The sequence below is a fragment of the Dermochelys coriacea genome, chromosome 2, assembly GCF_009764565.3.
Source record: "Dermochelys coriacea isolate rDerCor1 chromosome 2, rDerCor1.pri.v4, whole genome shotgun sequence".
In the NCBI taxonomy this organism is placed as follows: domain Eukaryota; kingdom Metazoa; phylum Chordata; order Testudines; family Dermochelyidae; genus Dermochelys; species Dermochelys coriacea.
The window spans coordinates 229,881,681-229,909,145 of record NC_050069.1 but is presented as its reverse complement, the minus strand read 5'-3'; the positions used below and the strand labels follow the sequence as shown (position 1 = coordinate 229,909,145).

At 41.0% G+C, this 27,465-nt stretch overlaps 1 protein-coding gene across 2 annotated transcripts in view; it reads left to right on the top strand.

The window, feature by feature from the left end:
• The window catches only part of MINDY3 (MINDY lysine 48 deubiquitinase 3), a 93,321-nt gene that overhangs the window by 23,219 nt on the left and 42,637 nt on the right, over nucleotides 1–27,465 (top strand). For both annotated transcript variants that reach the window (XM_038391356.1, XM_043509386.1), the window contains 4 exons: nucleotides 4,719–4,792; nucleotides 5,326–5,405; nucleotides 17,467–17,537; nucleotides 18,728–18,808. In XM_038391356.1, the coding sequence (XP_038247284.1) occupies nucleotides 4,719–4,792; nucleotides 5,326–5,405; nucleotides 17,467–17,537; nucleotides 18,728–18,808 (306 nt within the window). The remainder of the gene's footprint in view (nucleotides 1–4,718; nucleotides 4,793–5,325; nucleotides 5,406–17,466; nucleotides 17,538–18,727; nucleotides 18,809–27,465) is intronic.

Here is a 27,465-nt window from a genome sequence, read left to right as displayed (position 1 = left end):
ATTTTAGTCTTCAGTTCAGCTGGTAGCAGTAAAATCCCGAGGAAGGGGGAAAGTCAGAGGATATCCTTGCAGCATTCCCCCACTGATTAACTGTGAGTGTAGTGATTGTTCCTTATCCCATAGACTTTAAGGTCAGAAGTGACCATCATGATCATCTAGTCTGACCTCCTGCACATTGCAGGCCACAGAACCACACTCATCCACTCCTGTAATAGACCCTAACCTCTGGCTGAGTGAAGTCCTGAAATCATGGTTAAAAGACTTCAAGTTACAGAGAATTCACCATATACACTAGTTTAAACCTGCAAGTGACCCAGGCCCCATGATGCAGAGGAAGCTGAGAAAACCCCAGAGTCTCTGCTATATTTAGGGTCAGAATGGCAATCAGTTAAACCCTGAGCAAAGCATGTGGACAAGACCTACTAGCCAGACATCTGGGAAAGAATTCTCTGTAGTAACTCAGAACCCTCCCCAGCTAGTGTTCCATCACCAGCCATTGGTGCTATTTACTGCTAGCAGTCGCAGATTAGCTACATGCCATTGTAGGCAGTCTCATCATACCACCCCTTCCATAAACTTACCAAGCCAGTTATGTTTTTTTGTCCGTCCGTTCCCCCCCGACTCCTCTTGGCAGGCTGTTCCAGAACTTCACTCCTCTGATGGTTAGAAACCTTTGCCTCATTTCAAGCCTAGACTTGTTAATGGCCTGTTTGTCTATTTGTTCTTCTGTCCACATCAGCACTTAATTTCTCTCCGTTCTGTTATTTATTAAATTTAAGTTATCCCCCAATGATATATAGAGAGCAATCACATCTCCCCTCAGCCTTATTTTGGTTAGGCTAAACAAGCCAATCTCTTTGAATCTCCTCTCATAAGGTAGGTTTTCCATTCCTCACATCATCCTAGGAGCTCGTCTCTGTACGTGTTCCAGTTTAGTTTAATCTTTCTTAAACATGGAGACCAGAATTGTGCCCAGTATTCCAGATGAGGTCTCACCAGTACCTTGTATAACAGCACTAACACTTCCCTCTCTCTGCTCGAAATAGGTGAGGTTTTTCATAGGAGTGGGTGGGTGAGATTCTGTGGCCTGCGCTGTGCAGGAGGTCGGACTAGATGATCAGAATGGTCCCTTCTGACCTTAGTATCTATGAAATACTGTGCCTTATGAATGCTCGGACTGCATTAGCCTTCTTTCACAGCTGCATCCCATTGGCAGCTCATAGTCATCCTGTGATCAACCAATAAGTCCTAATCTTTCTCCTCCTCTGTCACTTCCAACTGACATGTCCCCAGCTTGTAGCAAAAATTCTTGTTAGTCCCTAAATGTATGACCTTACACTTTGCACCATTAAATTTCATTCCATTTCTTCTATTCCAGTTTACAAGGTCATCCAGATCTTCTTGTCTGGTGGTCCTCAATATTGGCAATATCTCCCAATGTTGTGTCATCCACAAATTTTAGTAGCCCGCACACCCTTTTTTTGCCAATGTCAATAAAAAAATGTTAAATAAGATTGGTGCCAAGACTAATCCCTGAGGTACTCCACTAGTAACTTCCCTCCATCCTTAGATTTCACCTTTTTAATATGGCCTGTTGTAGTCTCCCCTTTAATCAGTTCCTTATCCATCTTGCAATTCTCATATTAATCCCCATCTTCACTAATTTAATTAATAATTTCCCATGTGGAACTGTATGAAATGCTTTATTGAAATCCAGGTAGATTAGATCTCTACTGCATTTCCTTGACTAAAAAAATCTGTTACCTTCTCAATTAAGATTAAATTGGTCTGGCACAATATACCTTTTGTAAAACTATGCTATATTTTATCCCAATTGTTAACCTCTAGGTCCTTAACTACTTTCTCTTTCAAAATTTGTTCCAAGATCTTGCGTGCAATTGAAGTCAAACTAACAGGCCTTTAGTTTTCTAGATCACTTTTTTCCCCTTTGTTAAAAATAGGAACTGTATTAGCAATTCTCCAGTCATAGGGTATGACCCCCAAGTTTACAGATTCATTAAAAAGTCTTGCTAGTGGTTTTACAATTTCATATGCCAGTTCCTTTAATATTCTTGGATGGAGATTACCTGTGCCGCTTTTAGTCCCATTAAGCTATTTTGTTTGACTTCACCTTGGTTGTGGTCATTTCTACATCCATATCTTCATTCCCATTAGTCACCTTGTCACTACCCCAAGCTCTTCATTAGCCTCATTAAAAACTGAGGCAAAGTATTTGTCTAGATATTGGGCCATGCCCAGATAATCTAACCTCCACCCATCCTCAATGCTCAGTAATCCCACTTTTTTTCTTGTTTTCTTATTTATATGACTATAGAACCTTTTACTATTGGTTTTAATTCCCTTTGCAAAGTTCAACTCTGCTTGGCTTTTGAAAGTTCTCATTTTATCCCTACACTTTCTGACCTCCAAGAGGTAGCTTCCCTTGCTGATCCCTCCCTTCTTCCATTCCTTGTAGGCTGTCTGCTTTCTCTTAGTCACCTGCTTAAGATGCTTTCTCATCCAGCTTAGTCTGCAGCCCTTCCTTATGAATTTTTTCCCCTTGCTTGGGATGCAGGCTTCAAATAGTTTCTACAACTTTGACGTAAAGTAATTCCAAGCCTCTTCCACATTCAGATTTTTGAGTTCTTCAGTCTAGTTCATTTTCCTAACTAATTTCCCTTAATTTTTTTAAGTTAACCATTTTGAAATCAAGGACCCCAGCTGCAGATCTGTTTTTGTATATCCTTCCATTAGTTGTACTGAATTAGCTCATGGTCACTTGAACTAAGGTTGTCCACTATAATCAGCTCTTTTATTTGGTCCTCACTATGTATCAATATTAGGGCTGTCCATTAATCGCAGTTAACTCATGCGATTAACTCCAAAAAATTAATTGTGAGTAATCGCAGTATTAATTGCACTGTTAAACAATAGAATACCAATTTAAATTTATTTAATATTTTGGATGTTTTTCTACATTTTCATATATATTGTATTCTGTGTTTGTAATTGAAATCAAAATATATATTTTTGATTACAAATATTTGCACTGTAAAAATGATAAAAGAAATAGTAGTTTTCAATTCACCTCATACAAATACTATAGTACAATCTTTGTCATGAAAGTACAACTTACAAATGTAGAATTTTTTTTGTTACATATCTTCACTCAAAAACAAAACAATGTAAAACCTCAGTGCCTACAAGTCCTCTCAGTCCTACTTCTTGTTCAGCCAATTGCTAAGACAAACAAGTTTGTTTACATTTATAGGAGATAATGCTGCCCTCTTCTTCTTAACAATATCACCAGAAAGTGAGAACAGGCATTTTGCATGGCACTTTTGTAGCTGGCATTGCAATGTATTTATGTGCCAGATCTGGTAAACATTTGTATGCCTCTTCATGCTTCAGCCACCATTTCAGAGGTCATGCTTCCATGCTGATGGCGCTCATTAAAAAAATAATAGGTTAATTACATTTGTGACTGAACTCCTTGGGGGAGAATTATATGTCCCCTGCTCCGTTTTACCCATATTCTGTCATATTTCATGTTATAGCAGTCTTGGGTGAAGACCCAGCACATGTTCATTTTAAGAACCTTTCACTGCAGATTTGACAAAATGCAAAGAAGGTACCAATGTGAAATTTCTAAAAACAGCTACGGCACTTGACCCAAGGTTTAAAAGTCTGAAGTGGGACGGGGTGTGGGGCATGCTTTCAGAAGTCTTAAAAGAGCAACACTCAGATGTGGAATCTACGGAACCCGAACCACCAAAAAAAGAAAATCAACCTTCTGCTGGTGGCATCTGATTCAGAGGATGAAATTGAACATGCGTTGGTCTGCACTGCTTTGGATTATCAAACAGAACCCGTCATCGGCATGATCGCATGTTCCTTCGAATGACATGAAAGGACATATGAATCTTTAGCTCATCTGGCACGTAAATATCTTGTGACGCCAGCTACGACAGTGCCATGAGACTGCCTGTTCTCTTTCAGGTAACATTGTAAACAAGAACTGGGCAGCATTATCTCCTGAAAATGTAAAGAAACTTGTTTGTCTGAGCGATTGGCTTAACAAGAAGTAGGCCTGAGTAGACTTGTAAGCTCTAAAGTTTTACAATGTTTTATTTTTGAATGCAGGGTTTTTACATAATTCTACATTTCTAGGTTCAACTTTCATGATAGAGATTGCACTACAGTACTTGTATTAGTATTTTTCAATTCACCTATTTCTTTTGTTTTTTACAGTGCAAATACTTGTAATCAAAAATAAATTAAGCACTGTACACTTTGTATTCTGTTTTGTAATTGAAATCAATATATTTGAAAATGTAGAGAGAACCCAAAAATATTTAAATAAATGGTATTCTATTGTTGTTTAACAGTGCGATTAATTACAATTAATTTTTTTAATCGCCTGACAGCCCAGGTCAATATCAAATCTGTGGAATGAGTCATGGGGCTTCCAAGACACCATCACAATCCATGTGGAGGCCCTGAGCTTTTGCCCTGACTCTTTTTAACACCAGCATACACAGCCCTTATTGTCTCTTCTGTCAGTTATGCCACTCTCCTGCCAGGCTGCTAGGGCAGTCAACCTTGATATGTTTTATTGTCTGTTTTATTTTGTACCTGCTAGCTTTAAGCTTGTCTTCATTCCTTAACAGCATTTTTTTTAATAAATACTCCAGTGAGTGCTTCTGCTTTTTCTCTAGGGTATCGAAAACATAAAAAATGAAATTGAAGATTCCACAGAGCCATTGATAGATCCTGTTTATGGCCATGGGAGGTAAGTTATAAATAGTCATTTTAGTGAGATGTGTTTGCAACCTTTTTATATTTTCACTAGACTAGCCAGATTATTCAATGGTCTCTGTAGAGTGGACTAACACACTTTCCCATGTTTCTACAAGTGATTATTCTTTTAGAAATAGTTGCTGAGCATGCTTAGTCTGAAAAGAATTCAGTTGCTATTCTATAGTAGATAAAAGCAACAACTATTGCAGTAACTTTCTACTTGAATTTTTGGAACCCGTTTGTTCACACTGTTTGCTGCGATTTGGAACAAACCCTTTTAATACTGAACTTCCAGAGGAAGTATTCAGTCTCTTAAGATGGAGATAAATAGGCAATCTTGTGTTAAAAATGTTAGTTTTAAAGTATTTTGGGTGTCATTGAGATATATATTTAAACTGAATTCAAAGTGTTCAGACAGCAAATGCTTGCTAAGATATGAGTTTTCTCCTTTGTTCAGGAATAATTAGATTTGCAGAAATAAATTGCATGTCACTTTTTAATAAGGTATATCTTTCCATTACATAGCCAAAGCTTAATTAACCTCTTGTTGACGGGGCATGCAGTTTCTAATGTGTGGGACGGAGATAGAGAATGCTCAGGAATGAGTAAGTTACTTCCAATTTATAATTTTATCTGTTTTTACACAGTATAACTGTTCGGTGTTAGAAACTTGAGTTGTGCAGTGTTCCTGGTTCACTAGGTGAGATGCTATTTCACTGTCCTTAAGTTCAGTGTAGGCATCAAGGGAAAGTAATATTTAATCCTACCAGAATCTTTGAAGCTGGTATTGATTGATCCTCAAAATCCTTGTGAGGTTGGTGTTTAATCAGCCAATATTTATACAGCACTCAGAGATGTAAGGCTATACCTTTATAATTTTTTAAAAATCACTTGTCTAACTCTTCAGTTATATTTTCTATGGTACATCTCTGCACCCAACCATTCCTGGAGAAGAAAATATCATCTAAGGTCCTAAGTGTATAGGAGAAAGGAAAGGGAGTGCTTGCATGTATCCCAAAACTCTTCAGATTATGTGGGGTGGGATAGTTGCTTGTAATTGTGTAGTAAACATATTTTGGTTGGTTACATTTCACAGCCTTAGTAAGGAAAGCTGAGCTACGCATTGGGAACACAACTATGCTTTTCCGTTCTATTTTGCTATCTTTGTCCTCTCTCCTTCTTGCACTACACCTTTTTTTTTTTTTTTTTTTCCTCCTTTGGTCTGTTCACTGTCTTCCTCTGCTATCTTGTCACATTTCTTCTTTAGTCAGTCTCCTCAGGGTTGGCAACCATCAAGCGGTAGCTTCCTCATGTAGAAGGCCTGCACAAATAAAATGCAAGGATTTTGTATGGTCGAACATGACTTTTTTTTGAAGTTGACTCCACAGGTATTTTCCTACTGTGATTGCTAGCCAATTGCCTAGCAGCAGCTACCAGTGAGAGAGCTGGACAGGGCACTCCACGTTTAGCTGATATCCAAAACCTTTTGGACATCCTATGCATTTGCACAGTAGTTGAGGGATACTGGTTATGTCAACAGTTCTATTCACCTGTTGCATGTGTTGCCTGACCCTTTTAATAGGTTAATAATCATTGTGGTGATTGACAATTGATATGACTGTGATAAGGTTCTTGTCCCAAAATCAGGCTGCACAGAACTAATACCAATGAGTACAATATCTTGTTGGGAGCCTCAGGATGGATGGCAAGGATATTCACACTGAGGGCAAATTAAAACCTTAGAGACCTTTATTAAAATAACGAATAAAGCCAGAAAAGATTCAAGCCACATAAACAGGTAGAGATAATACAGTATTAGGGATATCTGTGGTGGTATTCTTTGCATAAGCTCTTAGATTTGCATACACACACCCTTCTTTGAGGACCTGGTGGTAAGAGACAAAGGATCAGCCCTGTCTCTGACATGGCAATGAGTCTAATGGTCCAGGTTCCTGAATGAGTTGAAGGGTCAAATGGGGAAAAGCAGAAAAGCCTAGAAGAAAGAACTAATGCCACATGGTGGGTTGCCCCATTATAGGGCCCAAGCTAATATCCAACCCAGTATGGCTAAATCTAACTTCCTTATCCACATAGTGTTAAGATGTACTTATTCTATAGGTTAACATATATTGATATGTATTAATACCATTTTAGCTCATTATCATACCCATCACTTCTTGCTTAAGCAGAATTGCAGCTGTTACTTCCAAGTTCCTTGCAGTTACCACTTACTGTTAAGTTCCAACTTCTGCCATTGAGCAAGCTTTCCTCAGTTCCCAAAATCTGAAGGTAACCATTAGGCCATTTATCTATGCCAAAGGTTACAGGCCTTTAACCATGCTTATGTTAACTTGTTTAAGCTAATGTTTACAGGATACAGACCTGTAGATTCCTTACAGCTGAATATAATAAAGGCAAGCCAGCCCTGTGGGCTACACGTGGTGAGATTAATCAGTGGAAGGACTACCTAAGATACGATAAATTAAATATTGAAAGCACATACAGTTTAAATTAGACACTTGCATTAGCTTCTGAATAAAAGTGCACATTTACATTTTGCAGACATTTTAATGATCCCTGGTTCAGTTGTTTGATATAATTTTTAAAAGGAGCTGCCTGGCCACAAACTGCTATTACTATATATTAAAATTTGTAACCAGAGTACATGTTAAAGGCAAGACCAAAGTGTGTAGATATATATATTTTTTTTAATCTCTAGAAATAATGTCTCTTGTACCAGAATTATCTACTCACAGGTCTTAAGTATGTAAGATGAAGCAGATGCAAACAATGCACATGTTAAATTTATTCCAGCCGACTGATTATCTGTCTCTTTTCAGCCTCTCAAATGTCAGAGAAACTTAAACTTCATAGCATTTCTAATGCTCAGCTCTTCTGAACTCTTCCATTGATTCTGCCTCCTGTTTTTATGTTCTAACATATCATTGAGCCTGGATAATAAAAGCTATCCACTGATCCTAGAATAATTTTTTTTTTTGTATGCAATACTGTCAAGGTGTGCTTCTTTTAAAGATTCAAAAACCTAAGGTGGTTGTGTTTTGATGTTGTTTAATACACATTTACTGTGTATAAAATCAGACAAAATAAATGCCTTAACAGTTGGTATAATTATGATTTGGTTTCTGTTAACCTGTGTTTGATCCCTAGTATCTTGATTAGTTTCAGTGGAAACAGGCGGAGGTCCTAAATCTTAACACTAGAGATTCGTATTTTTAATCAAATTCATGCTTTTGCTTAGTTATTGAAAAAGATCAAATAACAATATTCAAAACTGTTCTGCAGATGGTATACAGTACTGACTTGTGAAATTCCATAAGCATCCACATGCCATATGGGAATATTAAGTAACTTTACCTGTTTGACTTCCTATCCGCTTACTTCCCACGCTTGCTCTGTTCCTCTAGTCTTCTCTCTTCCATCCTATATTCCTGCATAGTTGGAAGATGCCTTTCAGTTCTGAGTACTAAGTTTCAGATTCACAGGGTAGTTACAAAATAAACTATCTTAACTTGCTTGATTTCTTTATGAAGCATTTTAGTGGTAGACTTTACCAATTTTAATACCACTTCCTTTTTGTTGGCTCAAATGCTGTGATACAGAAAGTAGTAATTCTTCGAGTGCTGTCCCTGTGGGTACTCCACTTTAGGTGTTGGTGCATCCTGGCACCACTGATCAGAGACTTTTGATAGCAGAGCCTGGTTGGGACGCATGTGCGCAGTAGCCACCTTGTACCATTGGCGCTTGTGAGTCCCAACCCCCTCAGTTCCTTCTGAACTATCCTGGGCCACAGATGGAGTTCCAACAGCGGTGTCTTAAAACGACTGAAATAGAACAATTTACATAGCAATTAGAGTTTAGTTAGTTACAGTTAGTAGATAGTGTAGAAATAGTCTTAAACTTCAGTTTAAAACTATTTTGACTTCAAAAAAAAAAACCTGAGAGATCCCTCTCCTTCTTTATTTCTGTTTAATTAGAAGATTATATAAAGATAGTGCCAGGCTCGCCTGGATTCAAAAGATGCACTTTTTGCAAGGATGCGATGCCTGTCTCAGACAGCCACCCGCAGTGCGTCCATTGCTTAGGGGAAGCGCACGTTCCCCAGAAATACGCCCACTGCAACAACTTCAAAGCCAGAGCAAGGAGAGACAGGGATCTTAGACTAAAAATTATCCTAATGGAAAAATCCCTTACTTCTCCATTGGATGCTAGAAAGCCCCCAGGAAGGGACTCTCCAGGCACTTCCTCCCTGGATAGAGCAAGTACCCTTTCCTCCAAAAAAATAAAAAAAAAATAGGGAAAAGGGAAACATCACCAATGCAGGGAGAACTGTTAAAGAGAAAATGGTCTCCAGCAAGATCACTACCCTTAGTGCCAATGGCCAGCAGGGTAATCATGTTCAATGCTCTGGGGCACCTCTGGCACCTCCCGCACCGGGAGTATGAACAGTAAAGGCAAGGAGTCGAGTGGCAGGCATAAGACAGCCTCCTCCTCCACGGCACCTGCCACTCCCAGGAAGGACATGGTGCCAACAGCACTGAAAATGACACTGCCATCCACAAGACCTAAACTGCCAACATCGGCATTGCCCAAAGCCACTCACCAGATGGTGGCACTAGTGCAGGTGCCTGAACGTATCTACTCGGCACTGATGACCTCAGCTCCACACATGCTGATAACCTCCACACCAGGGTTTCCCGTTCTCAATACCAATGGCTCCCCGGTGCTGCTGACATCGAAAAACCAAGGCTCGATGTCTCTGCTGCACTTCTCAAGCAATGAGGACGACGACATGGAGGAGGGAGTATTCTACTCCAGACGCTCCTCCCTTTCTGGTACTGAACCCCAACCATCCCACACAGGTACCAGGGACCATCCTCACAGAGACATACCCCCATGGCTGGCTAACCCATGGATGTGCCCACCCTTTCCATTCCTGATGCAATGGGCACACTGGGACCCATGGTCGGCATACAGACCACAATTACAAAGGATTCACACATCTAAAAGAGAGCAGATATGACCCCCTATGGAGATGGCCACAGAACCCTCGGAGGCACCTGAGGACACAATAGAAGAGTTGGAAGATACCACACAGGACCTCTCATCGGAACATAACTCCTTTTCATCGCTAGATGAGTCTCTTTCCCCTGCTCCTCCCTTCTCCCACCCACAGTAGCAGATGACTTATGAGGAGAGGCTGAGGGAGCTGGGATTGTTTAGTCTGCAGAAGAGAAGAATGAGGGGGGATTTGATAGCTGCTTTCAACTACCTGAAAGGGGGTTTCAAAGAGGATGGCTCTAGACTGTTCTCAATGGTAGCAGATGACAGAACGAGGAGTAATGGTCTCAAGTTGCAATGGGGGAGGTTTAGATTGGATATTAGGAAAAACTTTTTCACTAAGAGGGTGGTGAAACACTGGAATGCGTTACCTAGGGAGGTGGTAGAATCTCCTTCCTTAGAGGTTTTTAAGGTCAGGCTTGACAAAGCCCTGGCTAGGATGATTTAACTGGGACTTGGTCCTGCTTTGAGCAGGGGGTTGGACTAGATGACCTTCTGGGGTCCCTTCCAACCCTGATATTCTATGATTCTATGATTCTATGACTCAAAACAATTCCAAGAATTGTTTAGAAGGGTGGCACAAAGTCAAAACATCACACTAGAAGAGGTAACTGAGAATCAACACCAACTATTAAAGATTCTACACCTAGCATTCACAACAAAAATAGCAGTACCAGTGAATGATGCATCGATGGAACCCGTGGAAATGATATGGCAAACACCAGCCACCATACCACCTACGAGCAAAATAACTGACAGAAAATATTATGTCCTCAACAAAGGTATGGACTTTTTATTCTCCTACCCACAACCAAATTCATTGGTGGTGGACGCCATAAATCGGGGATAAATTTAAGAACACACCTCAAGACAAAGACGCCAAGGGATTAGATCTTTTTGGCCAAAAAGTATACTTGTCTGCAAGACTCTGCACGGCAAGCTGTACCACCCTATTGGCGAAGTATGACCATATCAGCTGCCAGAAACTCAACGAGTTCCTACCAAATATTCCGGAGGAAAAGAAAGAAGCAGTTCCAAGTCATCTTGACGGAGGGACAACTAGCAGCCCGAACAGCACTACAAGCTTCCCTTGATACAGCACACACAGCAACCGTACAACAGCTACTGCCATAGTCATTAGGAGAGCCTCCTGGCTACAAGCCTCAGGAATCCCATGGGAACTGCAAACCAAAGTAAAGGATCTCCCATTTGACAGGTAGAAATTTATTTTAATTAAAAACTGATGATATCCTGTACTCAGTGAAGGACTCCCATGCCACACTCCATACTTTGGGCATATATACACACCTAAATTACAACCCTATAACGGGAACCTTGACAACCTGAACCAACTACAACCATGTCCGTTCGACAGTTCCAGGCCTTGCCACCAGGCACAGAGATGTCGTCCACCACAAAACTAGGCTTCAACGTCCCAAATGCTATCTCATAAGCCACAATTTTGAGGATTTGGTTAATTGTCTGACCGACCTCCCACAACTCCCAGAGCAAATTACATTGAATACCCAAACTTTTGGCCACCAACTTTGACCATTTTACCTAGCGTGGGCATCCATCACCACACACAGTTGGGTACTGGAAATATCAGGCTATATCATCCCTTTTACCTCCAACCCCCCTATCCACTCCCCTTCCCTGTATCTCTTCAGGGACCCTTCTCATGAGCATCTTCTGAGATGACAAATAAACCATCTTGTACACCTAGATGCTTTTGCACAGGTTCCACCAGAATACAGAGGGAAAGGGTTCTGCTCCCACTACTTTCTAACACACAAGAAAAATGGAGGATGGAGAACATCTTAGCTCTCAGGAAACTCAACAAATTCGTTGCTACCCACAAATTCAAAATGGTCACACTGACATCAAAATCCCAGCATTGGAAGAAGGAGACTGATTTTCAGCCCTTGACTTACAGGACACATACTTTCATATCACTATACACCCCCCCACACACACACAGATGATTCCTGGTAGGCAGAGATGGTAGGCAGAGACCACTTCCAATACAGAGGGCTACCGTTCAGACTATCCACAGCTCAGAGTCTTCACCCAGACGCTGGCAGTAGTAGCAGTATACTTACACAGACAGGGAATCGTGATATTCCCATGCTTGGATGACTGCCTGTTTAAAGGGTCGCACTCGAACAGAAACAACAAACTTTACACAGAGAACTATAATGCTCTTCCATACTCTTGGCCTACAGACAACTGAGAAGAAATTGACTCTACTTCCGGAGCAACAATTAGAATTAATCGGAGCTTACATACTCAATACCAGAAAAAGCTTCCCTACCAATGTCCAGATTTTACACAATGACCTGTCTCATATCTAGGATCACAAGCAGTCTGCCGATCTCTGCACACACCTGCCTGAAACTATTACGACACATAGTTGCCTCTACTTTTGTAGTCAAACAGTGCATGTGTAGTCATGTATCTCTCCAGGGGTGGCTAAGCACGGTATACATAGCAGGCAGACATAACCTAAACAAAATCCTATCGCTACCCCCGAAAGTCACACAGTCCCTACAATGGTGAACAATTCCAAGCAATTGTCCAACAAGTCCCTGCATCCATCCTAATCACCACAGAGGCCTCACTGGTAGGATGGGGTGCACATTTCAACCCCCACAAAATCCAAGGGAAATGGTCTCGTAAGTCGTCATTACACATCAGTCTACTTGAACTACGAGCAATTCAAAATGTATGCACACTTCCTACCGATGATGAGAAACAAATTGCTAAGAATAATAGACAACGTAGCCTGTATGTTCTACATAAGCAGACTGGGAGGAGCTCGTTCTCATTCCCTAGGCACAGAAGCCATGAAACTATGGAACTAGTGCCTTACCCACAATATTACTATTGCTGTGTCTTACCTCCCAGAACAGCAGACCACGATGGCAGACACATTGAGCAGACTGTTTTCCCAGGAACATGAATAGGAGCTGAATGACAAAGTAGCACAACACATATTCCACATGTCCCACAGTGGGGACTACCAGTCATAGACCTGTTCGCAACAACACAAACTGCAAATGCCAAAGCTTTTGCTTGCGAGCAGGACTAGGACCACACACTCTAGAAGATGCCTTCCTCATCCAATGGAATGCTCCCCTTCTGTATGCATTCCCACCAATCCAGCTATTATCCAAAGTAATACCCAAGATTACAGACCAATGGAGCCAGGATCATACTGATTGCCCCGACATGGTTCCTACACCTGAACCACCTAACGTGGTGCCCACCGTACAGTTTTCCCATTCAACGGGATCGCCTGTCTTAGGACGAGGGTCTAATCTTTTATCTGAATCTACCAAAACTCGGCCTGAAGGCATGGCTCTTTGATGGCTCCAATGCAACAAACTAGCCTGTTCAGAAGAGGTTAAAAACGTATTCCTAAACAGCAGGAAAATCACCACATGCACTATTTACCTGCATAAATGGAAGTGGTTCACTTGGTGGTGTCATGACAAACACATACCTGCACTTACAACACCAATCCATGAGATCCTGGAATACTTGCTATACTTGACACGCTCAGGGCTGTCCATTAGTTCACTCAAGGTACACCTCGCGGCCATAAGAGTGACGGTTTCCACAGCCTTCATGCATCCAATTACAAAACGCTTTCTTGCAGGAATTCAGAACATGTACCCTGAAGTCTGCAACCCTGCAACAGCATGGGATCTATACTCAGTCCTCAGAGGACTTACCAGAGCCACCTTCTAACCCCTTGCTACCTCTTCACTACTACACCTATCAATGAAGGTAGCATTCCTAGTTGCGATCACCTCAGCACATAGAGTGGGTGAGGTCAGGGCTCTCATGGCCCATCTGCCTTATACTATAGTCACTTTAAAGACAAAGAATATGCGACCACACCCTAAATTTGTACCAAAGGTACCCTCGTCATTCCATATCAGTCAACTTACACATCTCCCTGCGTTCTGCCTAAAGCCACCTGGGTCTACCCAGGAATCTGTTCTCCACACACTAGATGTTAGAAGACACTAGCATTCTACCTAGAGAGAACAAAACCTTTCCGTAAGTCACTGAGACTCTTCATCTCCACCACAACTGGACGATGAAAGGCATGGCCATTTCGAAACAGACTATCAAAATGGATTTTGACTTGCATCCACCTGTGTTATCAGCAACAAAAGATAGAACACCCAACGGCATCAGAGCCCATTCAATGAGAGCAGTTTCTACCTCGACTGCTTTTCTACATAATGTCCCAATCAAAGAAATGTGCCAGGCTGCCACTTGGGCTTCAATACACATGATTCACAAACAACTATGCAATAACAAAAAGCTCTGAGAATGATGCAATGCTCAGCCTTATGGTATTATCATCAACTGTTCAACTTACTCCAGAACCCAACCTTCCATAACTGGGTACTGCTCTAAGTCCCCAAAAGTGGAGCACCCACAGGGACAGCACTCTAAGAAGAGAAGGTTACTCACATTGTGCAGTTACTGAGATTCTTCAAGATATGTTTTCCTGTGGGTGCTCCACTATCCAGCCTCCTCCCCTCTACGGAGTTCACTATATTAGCTTTATGACAGAGAAGGAATTGAGGGGGTCGGGATGCATGAGCGCCAATGGTACCACAAGGCGGCTACTGCGCACGCACATCCCGACCAGGCACTGCTACCAAAAGTCTCCAATCAGCAGTGCCAGGACGCACCAACACCTAAAGTGGAGCACCCACAGGGGGACACATCTTGAAGAACCTCAGTTAGTGCACAAGATGGGTAACCTCATCTGAATGAAGCAGCTCCAAAGAGAGAGTACATTTTATTAATATATACCATGCTGTGCCTTTTCAAAAACAATCTGTGTAATGTCAGAACTGCTGCATTATTTCATATCAACACAAGGTGGCATTTAAGTTACATTAAGCTTGAAGTAGCATCACTAAGTATAATACCATAGAGGCCAGAAAAAAGTGCTCTTATAAAAGGTGCAGTGCACTAAAAACTAGTTACCCAATAAAGTAATTGCAAAAATTCTTTTAGAAAAGGACTGATTTTCTGACAAGAAGCCCAAGACAGCATAGCAGGTTATGAGAAAGCCCTCAACTGTCGGAGGATCTCTTCTGTTTCCTTTCTAACATAATGTTTCAAAATAGTAGGTAGTTCTCTGTCCTGCACTGGACCTTTCACTCGATGCTGGTTTCAGGCATTCACTGTATAAAATCAGCTTCTTTAGATACTATATTGAAGTTGTAAGGGAAAGAATCTCTGCCTGAAAAATAGTTACCCTTAATCATCCACTAGTAGAAAAGCAAGATACTATACTATATTGCATTTCAAAAAGCCCTTATCTGATGGACTGTTTTAAGACTGATTTCAGTGTAAATTAGATTTTTTTCACAAAGGGAATTTGATGTATGGTATTAACTGGGATTATTGTATTGATATGACCTTTTGATAGGCTAGATATTCACCTCTGTTTGTTTTAGGGTCTGTCTAAGCTAAAATTACCTGATGGAAGCGCTTTAGCTCTAAACAAAGGCTACACAACTTCTATTAGATTTTGAATTGGACTTGCCACTTTACCTTCTTCCAAAGGGAAGTGTAATTCTGCTCAGTATATTGCCATATATAGCAATGAGGCTGTAAGTGAAGAAGTATGTTGTCTGAACTCCAAAATGTACCAATGCATGAGCAACTTCTTTCCTGTCTGGCTGAATGACAGCCTGGAAAGAATTTTAACAGCCTGTGGTCCAAAGGTACCTCCAAAATAGAGGTTAATCAGGAAGATCCTTTAGTGATAAGTTTTTGATTCTACAAGGTATAGAATCTTCAGAATACATTTCTTGGGCAACTCTGAGCAAAGAAGTCTGTTCGTGGGCAATATTGGGAAAGGGAGATCATGCATAATAACCAGATTATATAAATGAAACGCACATCATGCCAAATTTACCCAATATCTTCTTTTTGACTTATTGGAATGGATAGATAAAGGAAATGCATGGAAAAACTAACACTTCTTTCATGCAATTCCTGTAGTAAATTTACTGCACAGGTGCTGTCACAAAATGCAGGATTGAGTCTATTTGAAACATGAGAAAGAAAATGAACATTTTTTCATTAAGAATATTTCCCAGTGTTATCCCAGAACTTGGCCCATAGGTAAATGCATCACAGTTTGTAATCATAACGTGTTACTATTACTAACAAATATATATTTAAGAGCTGCAGTTTCCCAAAATCAAAGTAGCTTCAGTGTAATTCTCTGAAAAGTGACTTTGGATATGTCTACATAGCAGTTAAAAACCAGCCGCTGACTCAGGCTTGTGGGGCTGTAAAATTGTAGTGTAGATGTATGGGCTAGATGGGAGCCTGGGCTCTGAGACCCTCTCCCCTTGCAGGGTTCCAGAGCTTAGGCTCCAACCTGACCGCAAATGCATACACCACAATTTTACAGCATTGCAGCCTGAGCCTCCCAAGCCCAAGCCAGCTGAATCAGTTCAGCTGCGGATGTTTGTTTTCTGTGTAGATGTTACCTTAAAGACTTTACCAAAGAGATCTGCTCACTGTATGTTCACACGTATGCTTGCTTTTAGTGTCACAAATGTTTATTTCTTTTATTCATTTTAGAGTGAAAGCTGGATTCTACTCCTTTTGATAGATTTTGTTTACTAAATTTTAATCAGATAGACCTGTGTAAACCTCAGGATGCTGTATTTTTGGCTGCAGAATGTTTATTACTGGTGGTTATTCTTGAGTAGATAAGAACTCCGCTTGACTTTCAGGTCCAAGAGAATGTCCAACTCAGGCAAATAGTTTCCTATTTGTAAGTTTTGCACATGTAGTGTGGTTCATTGAGTCCAGAGCCATTTTTAGTCCTTTTCAGAGTTGAACTACATTTCTAAAGATGCTGAAGTCCAAATTTTAGTTCTACATAGATTATACTCTTCAAAGATTCATCGCCTTCAAAGTATTTTTCATTCTTATTGTGAGGCTTTCTTTAAAAATAGTACTAATCAGCTGAAGTAGTACTGATACTTGAGTGCTAGTACTGGTGGTTGCTCGCAGTGAAGTTCTCCAGAGAAAAATGAAATGGTAAGAAATAGACATTTGTTAATAAAACATTTAATTAATAAAACATTTCAAAACCAGTTGATTTTTGCATTGTCCACAGTGTCAATATGATTAAAGAAAAGTATGGAAAGTTTTGCTCATTTCATTTTCTAAAATGGCAGTTTCAGGATGTAGGGTTTTTCTTTTTCTAGAGCATACTAGAATATTTCACAAGAATTTGCTTTAGCATTGTAAATCTAAACTTTTTTTTAAAAGGACTGTCAACAGCAGACTTCTAGTAAAATTAACAATTCATTTCAGTTGTATTCATTTATGGAATAAACAATTTGGGATTTCGCTAAAGTCGTCCTGGAATTTTTTTTTTAAAGTTTCCAGTTGACCTGAGCTCATTGCTTTTTCAATGCTTGTTTAAGTTGTATGTCTTTGTAAAATAAGGTATCTTATACCACGTCATTTTTGAAAAAATAGAAAATTTATCCAATAAAATGTTTCTGTTTTGTTTTTAAAAAGAACTACTTGGTATACGTAAGCAGGCAACCGTAGGTTTTTTGACATTAATGGAATCTCTAAGATACTGTAAGGTAAGCTGCCTTTTTTCCCATAATTTTTAAAATGATATTTCTCTTGCGAGTTGCTCCTTAGCAGTATTCCACTAAGGCATCATCCTCTTCTGAAAATATTGCATGTGGGCACTTCATCCTAAACTGTTGAAGAGTGCAGTCTAAGAGTTATTAGGTTTGTAGTATTTCTAGCCTCAAAATGAAACCAAGGCTAAAAGTCTGTAATAAAATACATGCCTAACAATAAAGAGAGTGTTAAATGCATGTCTTGTGATGAGTAAACATTAAGATTGAACAGTTTATTCTCCATTAATAGAATAACTAATTTATGTATGTTTTGCCCTTTTCTCAGCCAAAAGAATGTTTAAATGTGAGATTCCAACCTTGCTCAAAAATACCATGCATTTTATGAAGTCTTGAATGCTTTAATTTGTACCAGAATTTAAAAAAAAAAAAAAAGGTAGATACTAGCTACCCCATTTGTTAAAGTAAAAAAATCCATACCTTCAGTCATATGGAAAGTGTAATAGCTAAAATGTGTAATTTTGGCAGATGTAGCATTTTTAGTAATGATTTATTTTAAAGTGACATTGGAGTGATTCATTATTCGTGCACAGGTAAGAAGCTCTTAGATTTGCTTTTTTACAAATTTGCTTTGCAGCAAATTTAATTTTAAGTAGAAGCTGGCACTGTTTTATACTTAGAGTTAAATCCAAGGTGATTTATGATTTTGTGTATAGTAACTTTCTTGTTTTTTTAAAAAAAAAATAGTCCTGCTAAATAGGATCTTTTCAATATAAATAAACGGTATTCATGTTGTAAGGCTCTCTATTCAGTTGCTTTAACCTCTAAATCCCTCCTCCCCCTTTTTATTTACAAACATAAACAATGACTTAGGCCTCAGAGTTACAGTATACCACCAGCTCTTGACTTTGGTGGTGATTGAAGGCACTTGGCACTTCACAGTATTGGGCCTAGTGCCATCTAATTTCCGCTGATGGTTGGATTTATATGGCTAAATCGCAGATCACCAATTTATTAAATAGGGGATATGGTAATCAAAAACAGATTTAGTAAAGTTTTTAAATACTACCTTCAAATTGTGACTGAATATTAATTTTTTAATATTACAAATTTTGGGGGTGGGGAGGGTATTGGGCCTTCGCTATAGCTGTAAGCTAGTTTATTTGTTTTTACTGCATCTTTTCTAGGTTGGCTCCTACTTGAAATCTCCAAAGTTCCCTATTTGGATACTTGGCAGTGAAACACATCTCACAGTCTTTTTTGCCAAGGTATGATAGCTTTGGTTTTTGTTATACGACTCCAGGCAGATAAATACCATACAAGTTCAGATCTTGCTAGAGTGTGATTTTTTTTTTCAGCTGCCTTTAATACAAAAACTGAATCACTGAACATTTAAAATAAGTTAAACAGTTTTAATGATATTTTTAAAGTGTCTTTAAGCTTAAACTTGCATTTTTAAAAAAGAGGTTGTTTCAGCTACTAATATATTTTAGGCTTTATAGTACTATAGATGTTACGTCTGAGATCTTAAATTGCTATAGTTGTGGGGAGCATTGTTTGAATAAAATGTATGGGGTCTTTTTGCAACTCCACCTGTTTGAGAATGTTTTTACCCATTTTTAAACCATATGAGCTACAGAAATCTGTACTGTAAGCTCAAGTATACATACTAAAGGTTTAGAATTAGTACATCAGGAAACACTTTAACTTAAGTTTTTTAACTATAAACCATTACACTTAAAGTATAAAACATTTGAGTTAACCGTTCCTAATGAACTCGTAAATCATATGTTGAATTTTCTCTTGACACGTCTTGTTTTCATAGTTGTGGTTGAGACATTGTCCCTTGTAAGTTTAACTTTTTACCACCTTCTCTGAAAAAATGCTTTCTGCATAAGTGAATCTTTGATTTTAGGAAATGATGGCTTTTAATTTGTGGAAAGCTTTTTTGCAGTTTTGCCCATTCCTAATTCAACATCTTACAATGAAGTCTTGGATCGTAATTCTGAAACAAGGAAAAAAGTTTAAGTACGGAATTCTTTAGCTATTAAAAATGGTCTCTCTATTATAGTTTCCAGGAGACTTCTGCCTGCTTCTGTTCAATCTTTGTGTTCAAATCCTCCTAAAAACTCAATTGTGATGTGAAGCCTGCATGAAGTAAAGGGCAGAATAGCTAATTTGTCAATAAATAAGAAGCTGGTTTATCAAGATATGTAGAAATGCCATTCTAACCAGTTAAATGATCTTTTTTTGCCATCTTGCCATTGGTCTCCCTCTTTATCTGCTCCCTATTTGACCCTCACTTGTCATTACACAGGTGATTTTTGTGAGCATAGAAACAGGGACTCTTTGCTTGTTTGAGGAGTCTCATGTTGTTGGGCATTCAGAAAAGTACTACTTCTGTTAAAATGCCATACATTTTCCTAAATTAGAATAATAAAAACAGGACTGGAAGGGACCTCAATAGATCATCTAATACAGTCCCCTGCACTGAGGCAGAACTAAGTATTATCTAGACCTGGGGTTCTCAAACTTCATTTCACTACAACCTCCTTCTGACAACAAAAAATTATTACATGACCCCAGGAGGGAGAACTGAAGCCTGAGCCCACCTGAGTCCCACTGCCCTGGGGGGGGGGAGACAAAGCCAAAGCCTGAGCCCCACTGCCCCAGGTGGAGAAGGCGTCAAAGCCAAAGCCCAAAAGCTTCAGCCAGGGGCCTGGTAACCTGAGCCCCATGGCCCTGGGCAGTGGGGCTCGGGCTTTGGCCCCGAACCCCTGGAAGTCTAAACCAGCCCTGGCAACCCCATTAAAATGGGGTTGCAACCCACTTTGGGGTTCCAACCCACAGTTTGAGAACCACTGATCTAGACCATCCCTGACAGGTATTTGTCTAACCCAGTGGTTCCCAAACTTGTTCCACCGCTTGTGCTGGAAAAGCCCCTGGCAGGCCGGGCCAGTTTGTTTACCTGCCGTGTCCGCAGGTTTGGCTGATTGCGGCTCCTAGTGGCTGTGGTTCGCTACTCCAGGCCAATGGGAGCCGCTGGAAACGGCGGGCAGTACGTCCTTTGGCCCGCGCCGTTTCCAGCAGCTCCCATTGACCTGGAGCAGCGAACCGTGGCCACTGGGAGCTGTGATCGGCTGAACCTGCGGATGTGGCAGGTAAACAAACTGGTTTGGCCCGGCCCGCTGGGGACTTTCCCCGCACAAGCGGCGGAACAAGTTTGGGAACCGCTGGTCTAACCTGTTCTTAAAAACCTCCAATGACAGAGATTCCACAACCTCTCTAGGTAATGTGTTTCAGTGCTTAACTACCCTTGTAATTAGGAAGTTTTTCCTAATGTATAATCAAAATCTCCCTTGCAGCATTTTAAGCCCATGACTACTTGTCCTGCCCCCGTTTTCTCTTCTCCAAACCCAATTTTTCAATTTTCCCTCATAGGTCACATTTTCTAGACCTTTAATCATTTTTGTTGCTCTCCTCTGGATTTTCTCAAATTTTCGTATCTTTCCTGAAGTGTGGTGCCCAGAACCGGACATAGTACTCCAGCTGAGGGCGTTATCAGTGCTGAGTAGAGTGGAAGAATTACTTCTGGTGTCTTGCTCAAACACTCCTGCTAATACATTCCAGAATGATGTTTTCTTTTTTGTAACAGTATTACATTATTGACCCATATTTAGTTTGTGATCTACTGTAACACCCAGAGCCTCTTCTGCAGTACTGCCTCCAAAGTAGTCGTTTCCCATTTTGTATTGGTGCGTTGATTATTCTTCCCTAAGTGTAGTACTTTGCATTTCTCCTTACTGAATTTTATCTTGTTTAATTCAGACTATTTCTCCAGTTTGTCAAGATCATTTTGAATTTTAATCCTCGCCTCCAGAGTGCTTGCATCTTCTCCCAGTTTGGTATCTCACACAAACTTTAAGTGTACTCTGTAGGCCATTATCCAAATAATTTATGAAGATATTGAATAGAACCAAACTCAGGATAGATGCCTATGGGATCTCACTCAGTATACCCTTCCAGCTCAATTGTGAGCTATTGATAACTACTTTTGAGTGTGGCTTTCCAGCCAGTTATACACCCACCTTATAGTAGGTTTGTCTGTGCTATATTTCTCTAGTTTATGAGAAGGCCATGTGAAAAAGTATCCAAAGCCTTACTAAAGTCGAGATATATGATCTCTGCTGCTTCCCCCTATCCACAAGGCTTGTTTCCCTATCAAAGAAGAGTCTGTTGGTTTCACATGATTTGTCTTGACAAATCCATGTTGACTGTTAGCTATCACCTTATTGTCTTCTAGGTGCTTGCAAATTGATCTTCTGATTATTTGCTCCATTATCTTCCTGGGTACTGAAGTTAAGCTGGCTGGTCTATAATTCCCTCGGTTGTCCTTATTTCCCTTCTTATAGATACTATATTTGCCCTTTTCCAGTCCTCAGGTATCTCTCCCATCCTCCACAAGTTCTCAAAGGTTTCAGAGTAGCAGCCGTGTTAGTCTGTATTCGCAAAAAGAAAAGGAGTACTTGTGGCACCTTAGAGACTAACAAATTTATTTGAGTATAAGCTTTCGTGAGCTACAGCTCACTTCATCGGATGCATTCGGTGGAAAATACAGTGGGGAGATTTATATACACACACAGAGAACATGAAACAATGGGTTTTATCATACACACTGTAAGGAGAGTGATCACTTAAGATGAGCCATCACCAGCAGCGGGGGGGGGAAAGGAGGAAAACCTTTCATGGTGACAAGCAAGGTGGGCCATTTCCAGCAGTTAACAAGAACGTCTGAGGAACAGTGGGGGTGGGGGGGGTGGGGTGGGGAGGAGAAATACCATGGGGAAATAGTTTACTTTGTGTAATGACTCATCCACTCCCAGTCTCTATTCAAGCCTAAGTGAATTGTATCCAGTTTGCAAATTAATTCCAATTCAGCAGTCTCTCGCTGCAGTCTGTTTTTGAAGTTTTTTTGTTGAAGGATAGCCACTCTCAGGTCTGTAAGTGAGTGACCAGAGAGATTGAAGTGTTCTCCGACTGGTTTTTGAATGTTATAATTCTTGACGTCTGATTTGTGTCCATTTATTATTTTATGTAGAGACTGTCCAGTTTGACCAATGTACATGGCAGGGGGCATTGCTGGCACATGATGGCATATATCACATTGGTATATGTGCAGGTGAACGAGCCTCTGATAGTGTGGCTGATGTGATTAGGCCCTATGATGGTGTCCCCTGAATAGATATGTGGACACAGTTGGCAATGGGCTTTGTTGCAAGGATAGGTTCTTGGGTTAGTGCTTCTGTTGTGTGGTGTGTGGTTGCTGGTGTGTATTTGCTTCAGGCTGGGGGGCTGTCTGTAAGCAAGGACTAGCCTGTCTCCCAAGATCTGTAAGAGTGATGGGTTATCCTTCAGGATAGATTGTAGATCCTTGATGATGCATTGGAGAGGTTTTAGTTGGGGGCTGACGGTGATGGCTAGTGGCGTTCTGTTATTTTCTTTGTTGGGCCTGTCCTGTAGTAGGTGGCTTCTGTGTACTCTTCTGGCTCTGTCAATCTGTTTCTTCACTTCAGCAGGTGGGTATTGTAGTTGTAAGAATGCATGATAGAGATCTTGTAGATGTTTGTCTCTGTCTGAGGGGGTGGAGCAAATGCGGTTATATCGTAGAGCTTGGCTGTAGACAATGGATCGTGTGGTGTGATCTGAATGAAAGCTAGAGGCATGTAGGTAGGAATAGCGGTCAGTAGGTTTCCGATATAGGGTGGTGTTTATGTGACCATCTCTTATTAGCACTGTAGTGTCCAGGAAGCGGATCTCTTGTGTGACTGATCCAGGCTGAGGTTGATGGTGGGATGGAAATTGTTGAAATCCTGGTGGAATTCCTCAAGGGCTTCTTTTCCATGGGTCCAGATGATGAAGATGTCATCAATGTAGCACAAGTAGAGTAGGGGCATTAGGGGACGAGAGCTGAGGAAGCATTGTTCTAAGTCAGCCATAAAAATGTTGGCATACTGTGGGGCCATGTGGGTACCCATCGCAGTGCCGCTGATTTGAAGGTATACGTTGTCCCCAAATGTGAAATAGTTATAGGTGAGGACAAAGTCACAAAGTTCAGCCACCAGGTTAGCCGTGACATTATCGGGGATACTGTTTCTGATGGCTTGTAGTCCATCTTTCTGTGGAATGTTGGTGTAGAGGGCTTCTACATCCATAGTGGCTAGGATGGTGTTTTTAGGAAGATCACCAATGGACTGTAGTTTCCTCAGGAAGTCAGTGGTGTCTCGAAGATAGCTGGGAGTGCTGGTAACGAAGGGCCTGAGGAGGGAGTCTGCATAGCCAGACAATCCTGCTCTCAGGCTGCCAATGCCTGAGATGATGGGGCGTCCAGGATTTCCAGGTTTATGGATCTTGTGTAGCAGATAGAATACCCCAGGTCGGGGTTCCAGGGGTGTGTCTGTGCAGATTTGTTCTTGTGCTTTTTCAGGGAGTTTCTTGAGCAAATGCTGTAGTTTCTTTTGGTAACTCTCAGTGGGATCAGAGGGTAATGGCTTGTAGAAAGTGGTGTTGGAGAGCTGCCTAGTAGCCTCTTGTTCATTTTCCGACCTATTCATGATGATGACAGCACCTCCTTTGTCAGCCTTTTTGATTATGATGTCAGAGTTGTTTCTGAGGCTGTGGATGGCATTGTGTTCTGCACGGCTGAAATTATGGGGTAAGCGATGCTGCTCTTCCACAATTTCAGCTCGTGCACATTGGCGGAAGCACTCTATGTAGAAGTCCAGTCTGCTGTTTTGACCTTCAGGAGGAGTCTACCCAGAATCCTTCTTTTTGTAGCGTTGGTCGGAAGGTCTCTGTGGGTTAATATGTTGGTCAGAGGTGTGTTGGAAATATTCCTTGAGTCGGAGACGTCGAAAATAGGATTCTAGGTCACCACAGAATTGCATTGCGCTACATTGATGACATCTTTATCATCTGGAGCCATGGAAAAGAAGTCCTTGAGGAATTCCACCAGGATTTCAACAATTTCCATCCCAATTTCCAGCGCCCTCTCTTATTTCAGATAATATTTATAGTAGATAATTCATAGTGATAGTGTTAGATTAGTTGTAGTTAGCTTCCCTATCTTCTTGCCCTACTCTAATTTATTTAATTAAAATATATATATATTTTTCCTTCTACCTCTCCTGTTTCTCTGGCAGGCATACAGCCTTAGCCTCAAACAGGGTTTACCCCTGTTTTTTCCTCTAAGAAACCAACACTCTCAGGCATGCCTGACTTGCAGACTCTCCATACCAGTTTCTGACAGCCATGCTCAGTATGTCTGATGCCTCGGCAAAACACACTTTACTCAAAAGTGCCCACACTGCAGAAAGCTGACAGCCAGGACAAGAAAAGCCAGGGATCTTCAACCAGCTATGGAGAAATCTCTCAGGCCAGCTTCAAACCCCAAGTCCAGGCCACCCCCTCTGACAGAGGCTGTGCTCCAACAACAGCTGCCAAGGAGTCTACTCATAGAAAGGCTACAAAAAAGTCGTACTGGGGCAGATTTTTCAGTAGGAGATCGCTTTCTTTTGGGCTCAACAATACAATTCAAAGCCGCTGGTCCCCAGCAGAGTCCAACCTGCACAGAAACTTACTGGAGCTAAAGGCAGTCTGAAATGCATGCAACCACTTTCTCCCTCTAATCAAGAACAGTGCCATCAAGATCCTCACAGACAATATAGCAGGCAAATTTTGTATAAACTGCCAAGGGGGAGCACAATCATACTCCATATGTATGGAGGCAATTCCCCTTTGGAATTGGTGCATCACCAACAACACAGAGATATCAGCATCCTATCTGCCAGGATGTCAGAATTCAACAGTGGATCTACTAAGCAGAAATTTTTCACAAACCCAAAAATGGAAGATGGATCCTGGAATTTTCAAATCCATATTCATACTATGGGAGTTCCCCATCATAAATCTATTTGCAACAGCTCAGAATGCCAGATGCCCACAATATTGCTCCAGAGCAGGCTTAGGACACCTAGGCGACGCTCTCCTCATAAAATGGGAGGCGCCACTGATGTATCCATTTCCTCCAACTTCACTGCTAAGCAGAGTCATTCACAAGATAAGGCAGGACAAATCCAGGGTCATTCTCATTGCACCCACATGGCCCAGACAAACATGGTTCCCATACCTACCGAAACTGCCTTGAACCCTTCCCTTAGTACCTCACCTTCTTATCACAAGATGCAGGACCTGTCCGTCACTCCAGCCTTGCAGTACTCCTCTTCAAGGCCTGGTTACTCCATGGCTGACTGGGGTCAAGAGGGCCTGTTCTGAGGAAGTAAAAGATATATTATTGAATAGTCAGAGACTAAGCACAAGAAAGACATCTATCCATAAGTGGAAGCGATTCTGTACCTGGTGCCAAGATCAACAGATCTTACCACAGTTGTCCCCCATACCGAGGAACCTCGACTGTTTATTAGGACTTAAAATATCAGGGCAATCCACAAGCTCAATCAGAGTACACTTGGCTGCTATTACCTCCTTCCACGATAAGGTGGATGGGGTCGCTATATTTGCTCGGGAGGGAGGCCTCACTCCACAAGTTTGATGTTCATAGAGCATTAGCTTTCTGCTTTGAAAGAACAAAATAATTTAGAAAATCACCTAGACTATTTGTTTCCATAACAGAACGCTCGATGGGTCAAACCATCTCAAAACAGACTATCCAAATGGATATCTGGATGTATCCATTTGTGCTAGCAAAACACCGGTCTATAACCTCCACCAGGAGGTTGTGCGTTCCACAAGAGCACTGGCAGCATCTGTGACCTATCACTGACATTTGCAAAGCAGCTACCTGAGCATCAGTCCATACTTTCACTAAACATTGTGCGCTAGAAAAACAGTCCACATCAGATGCTCACTTTGGACTTACGGTGTTATCCACAGTCAGTAGACCAACTCCGAAGCCCCTCCCCTCCACTAAGGGGCACTGTTCAACAGTCACCTCAAGTGGAGCATCCAAGGTGACACTTGAAAAGGAGTACTTGTGGCACCTTAGAGACTAACAAATTTATTTGAGCATAAGCTTTCGTGAGCTACAGCTCACTTCATCGGATGCATTTCCCACAGGATGTTACTTACCAATTCATTCAGTTTGCTTAAGTCTGCCTTCTTAAAGTCCTTTGGCTTAATTTTACTGTTTTCACTCCTACTGTTCCTTAGATTCATGAACTCATCATTTCATGATCAATTTCACTGAAACTGCTTTGCACCTTCAGATTCTAAGTAGTTCCCACATTTTGTCAGGATCAAATCCAGAATAGCCTTTTCTCTAGTTGCTTTCTCCACCTTCTGTAATTAAAAGGTGTTTCCAGTGCATTCCAAGATCTGGTTGGATAATCTGTGCCCTGTTGTATTATTTTCCCAACAGATGTCTGGGTAATTGAAGTCCCCGGTCACCACCAAGTCCTGTGTTTTGAATGATTTTGTTAGTTGTTTAAAAAAAGTCTCATTCACCTCTTCTTCCTAATTAAGTTGTCTATAGTAGACCTCCTACCAAGGCATCACTCCAGTTTTTTACCCCTTTCAACACATCTGCCTCCCACTTCTGTCTCAATCTCAGTGCAAGTTTATAAATCTTTGCTGTATGAGGCAACTCCTCCTCCCTTTTTTCCCTGATGACCTTCCATAGCAAATGTAGGAGTTATATTTATTCTAAAGATATAATATGATTAGGATTCTCACTCATGAGGTCTGTTGCTAGCCCTTGTGATTTCATCATAATGTAATTTTGGCCCTTGCTGGAGCCATTCCCCTGTGTTGAGACTAGACACTTCAGCCTTCATGTGAATTTCAGCCCTGCCTGTGGTAAATCAGCTGATTGCCTTCCCCCACTTCCCTGTTTCCTGGGGGGAAAGTAGCC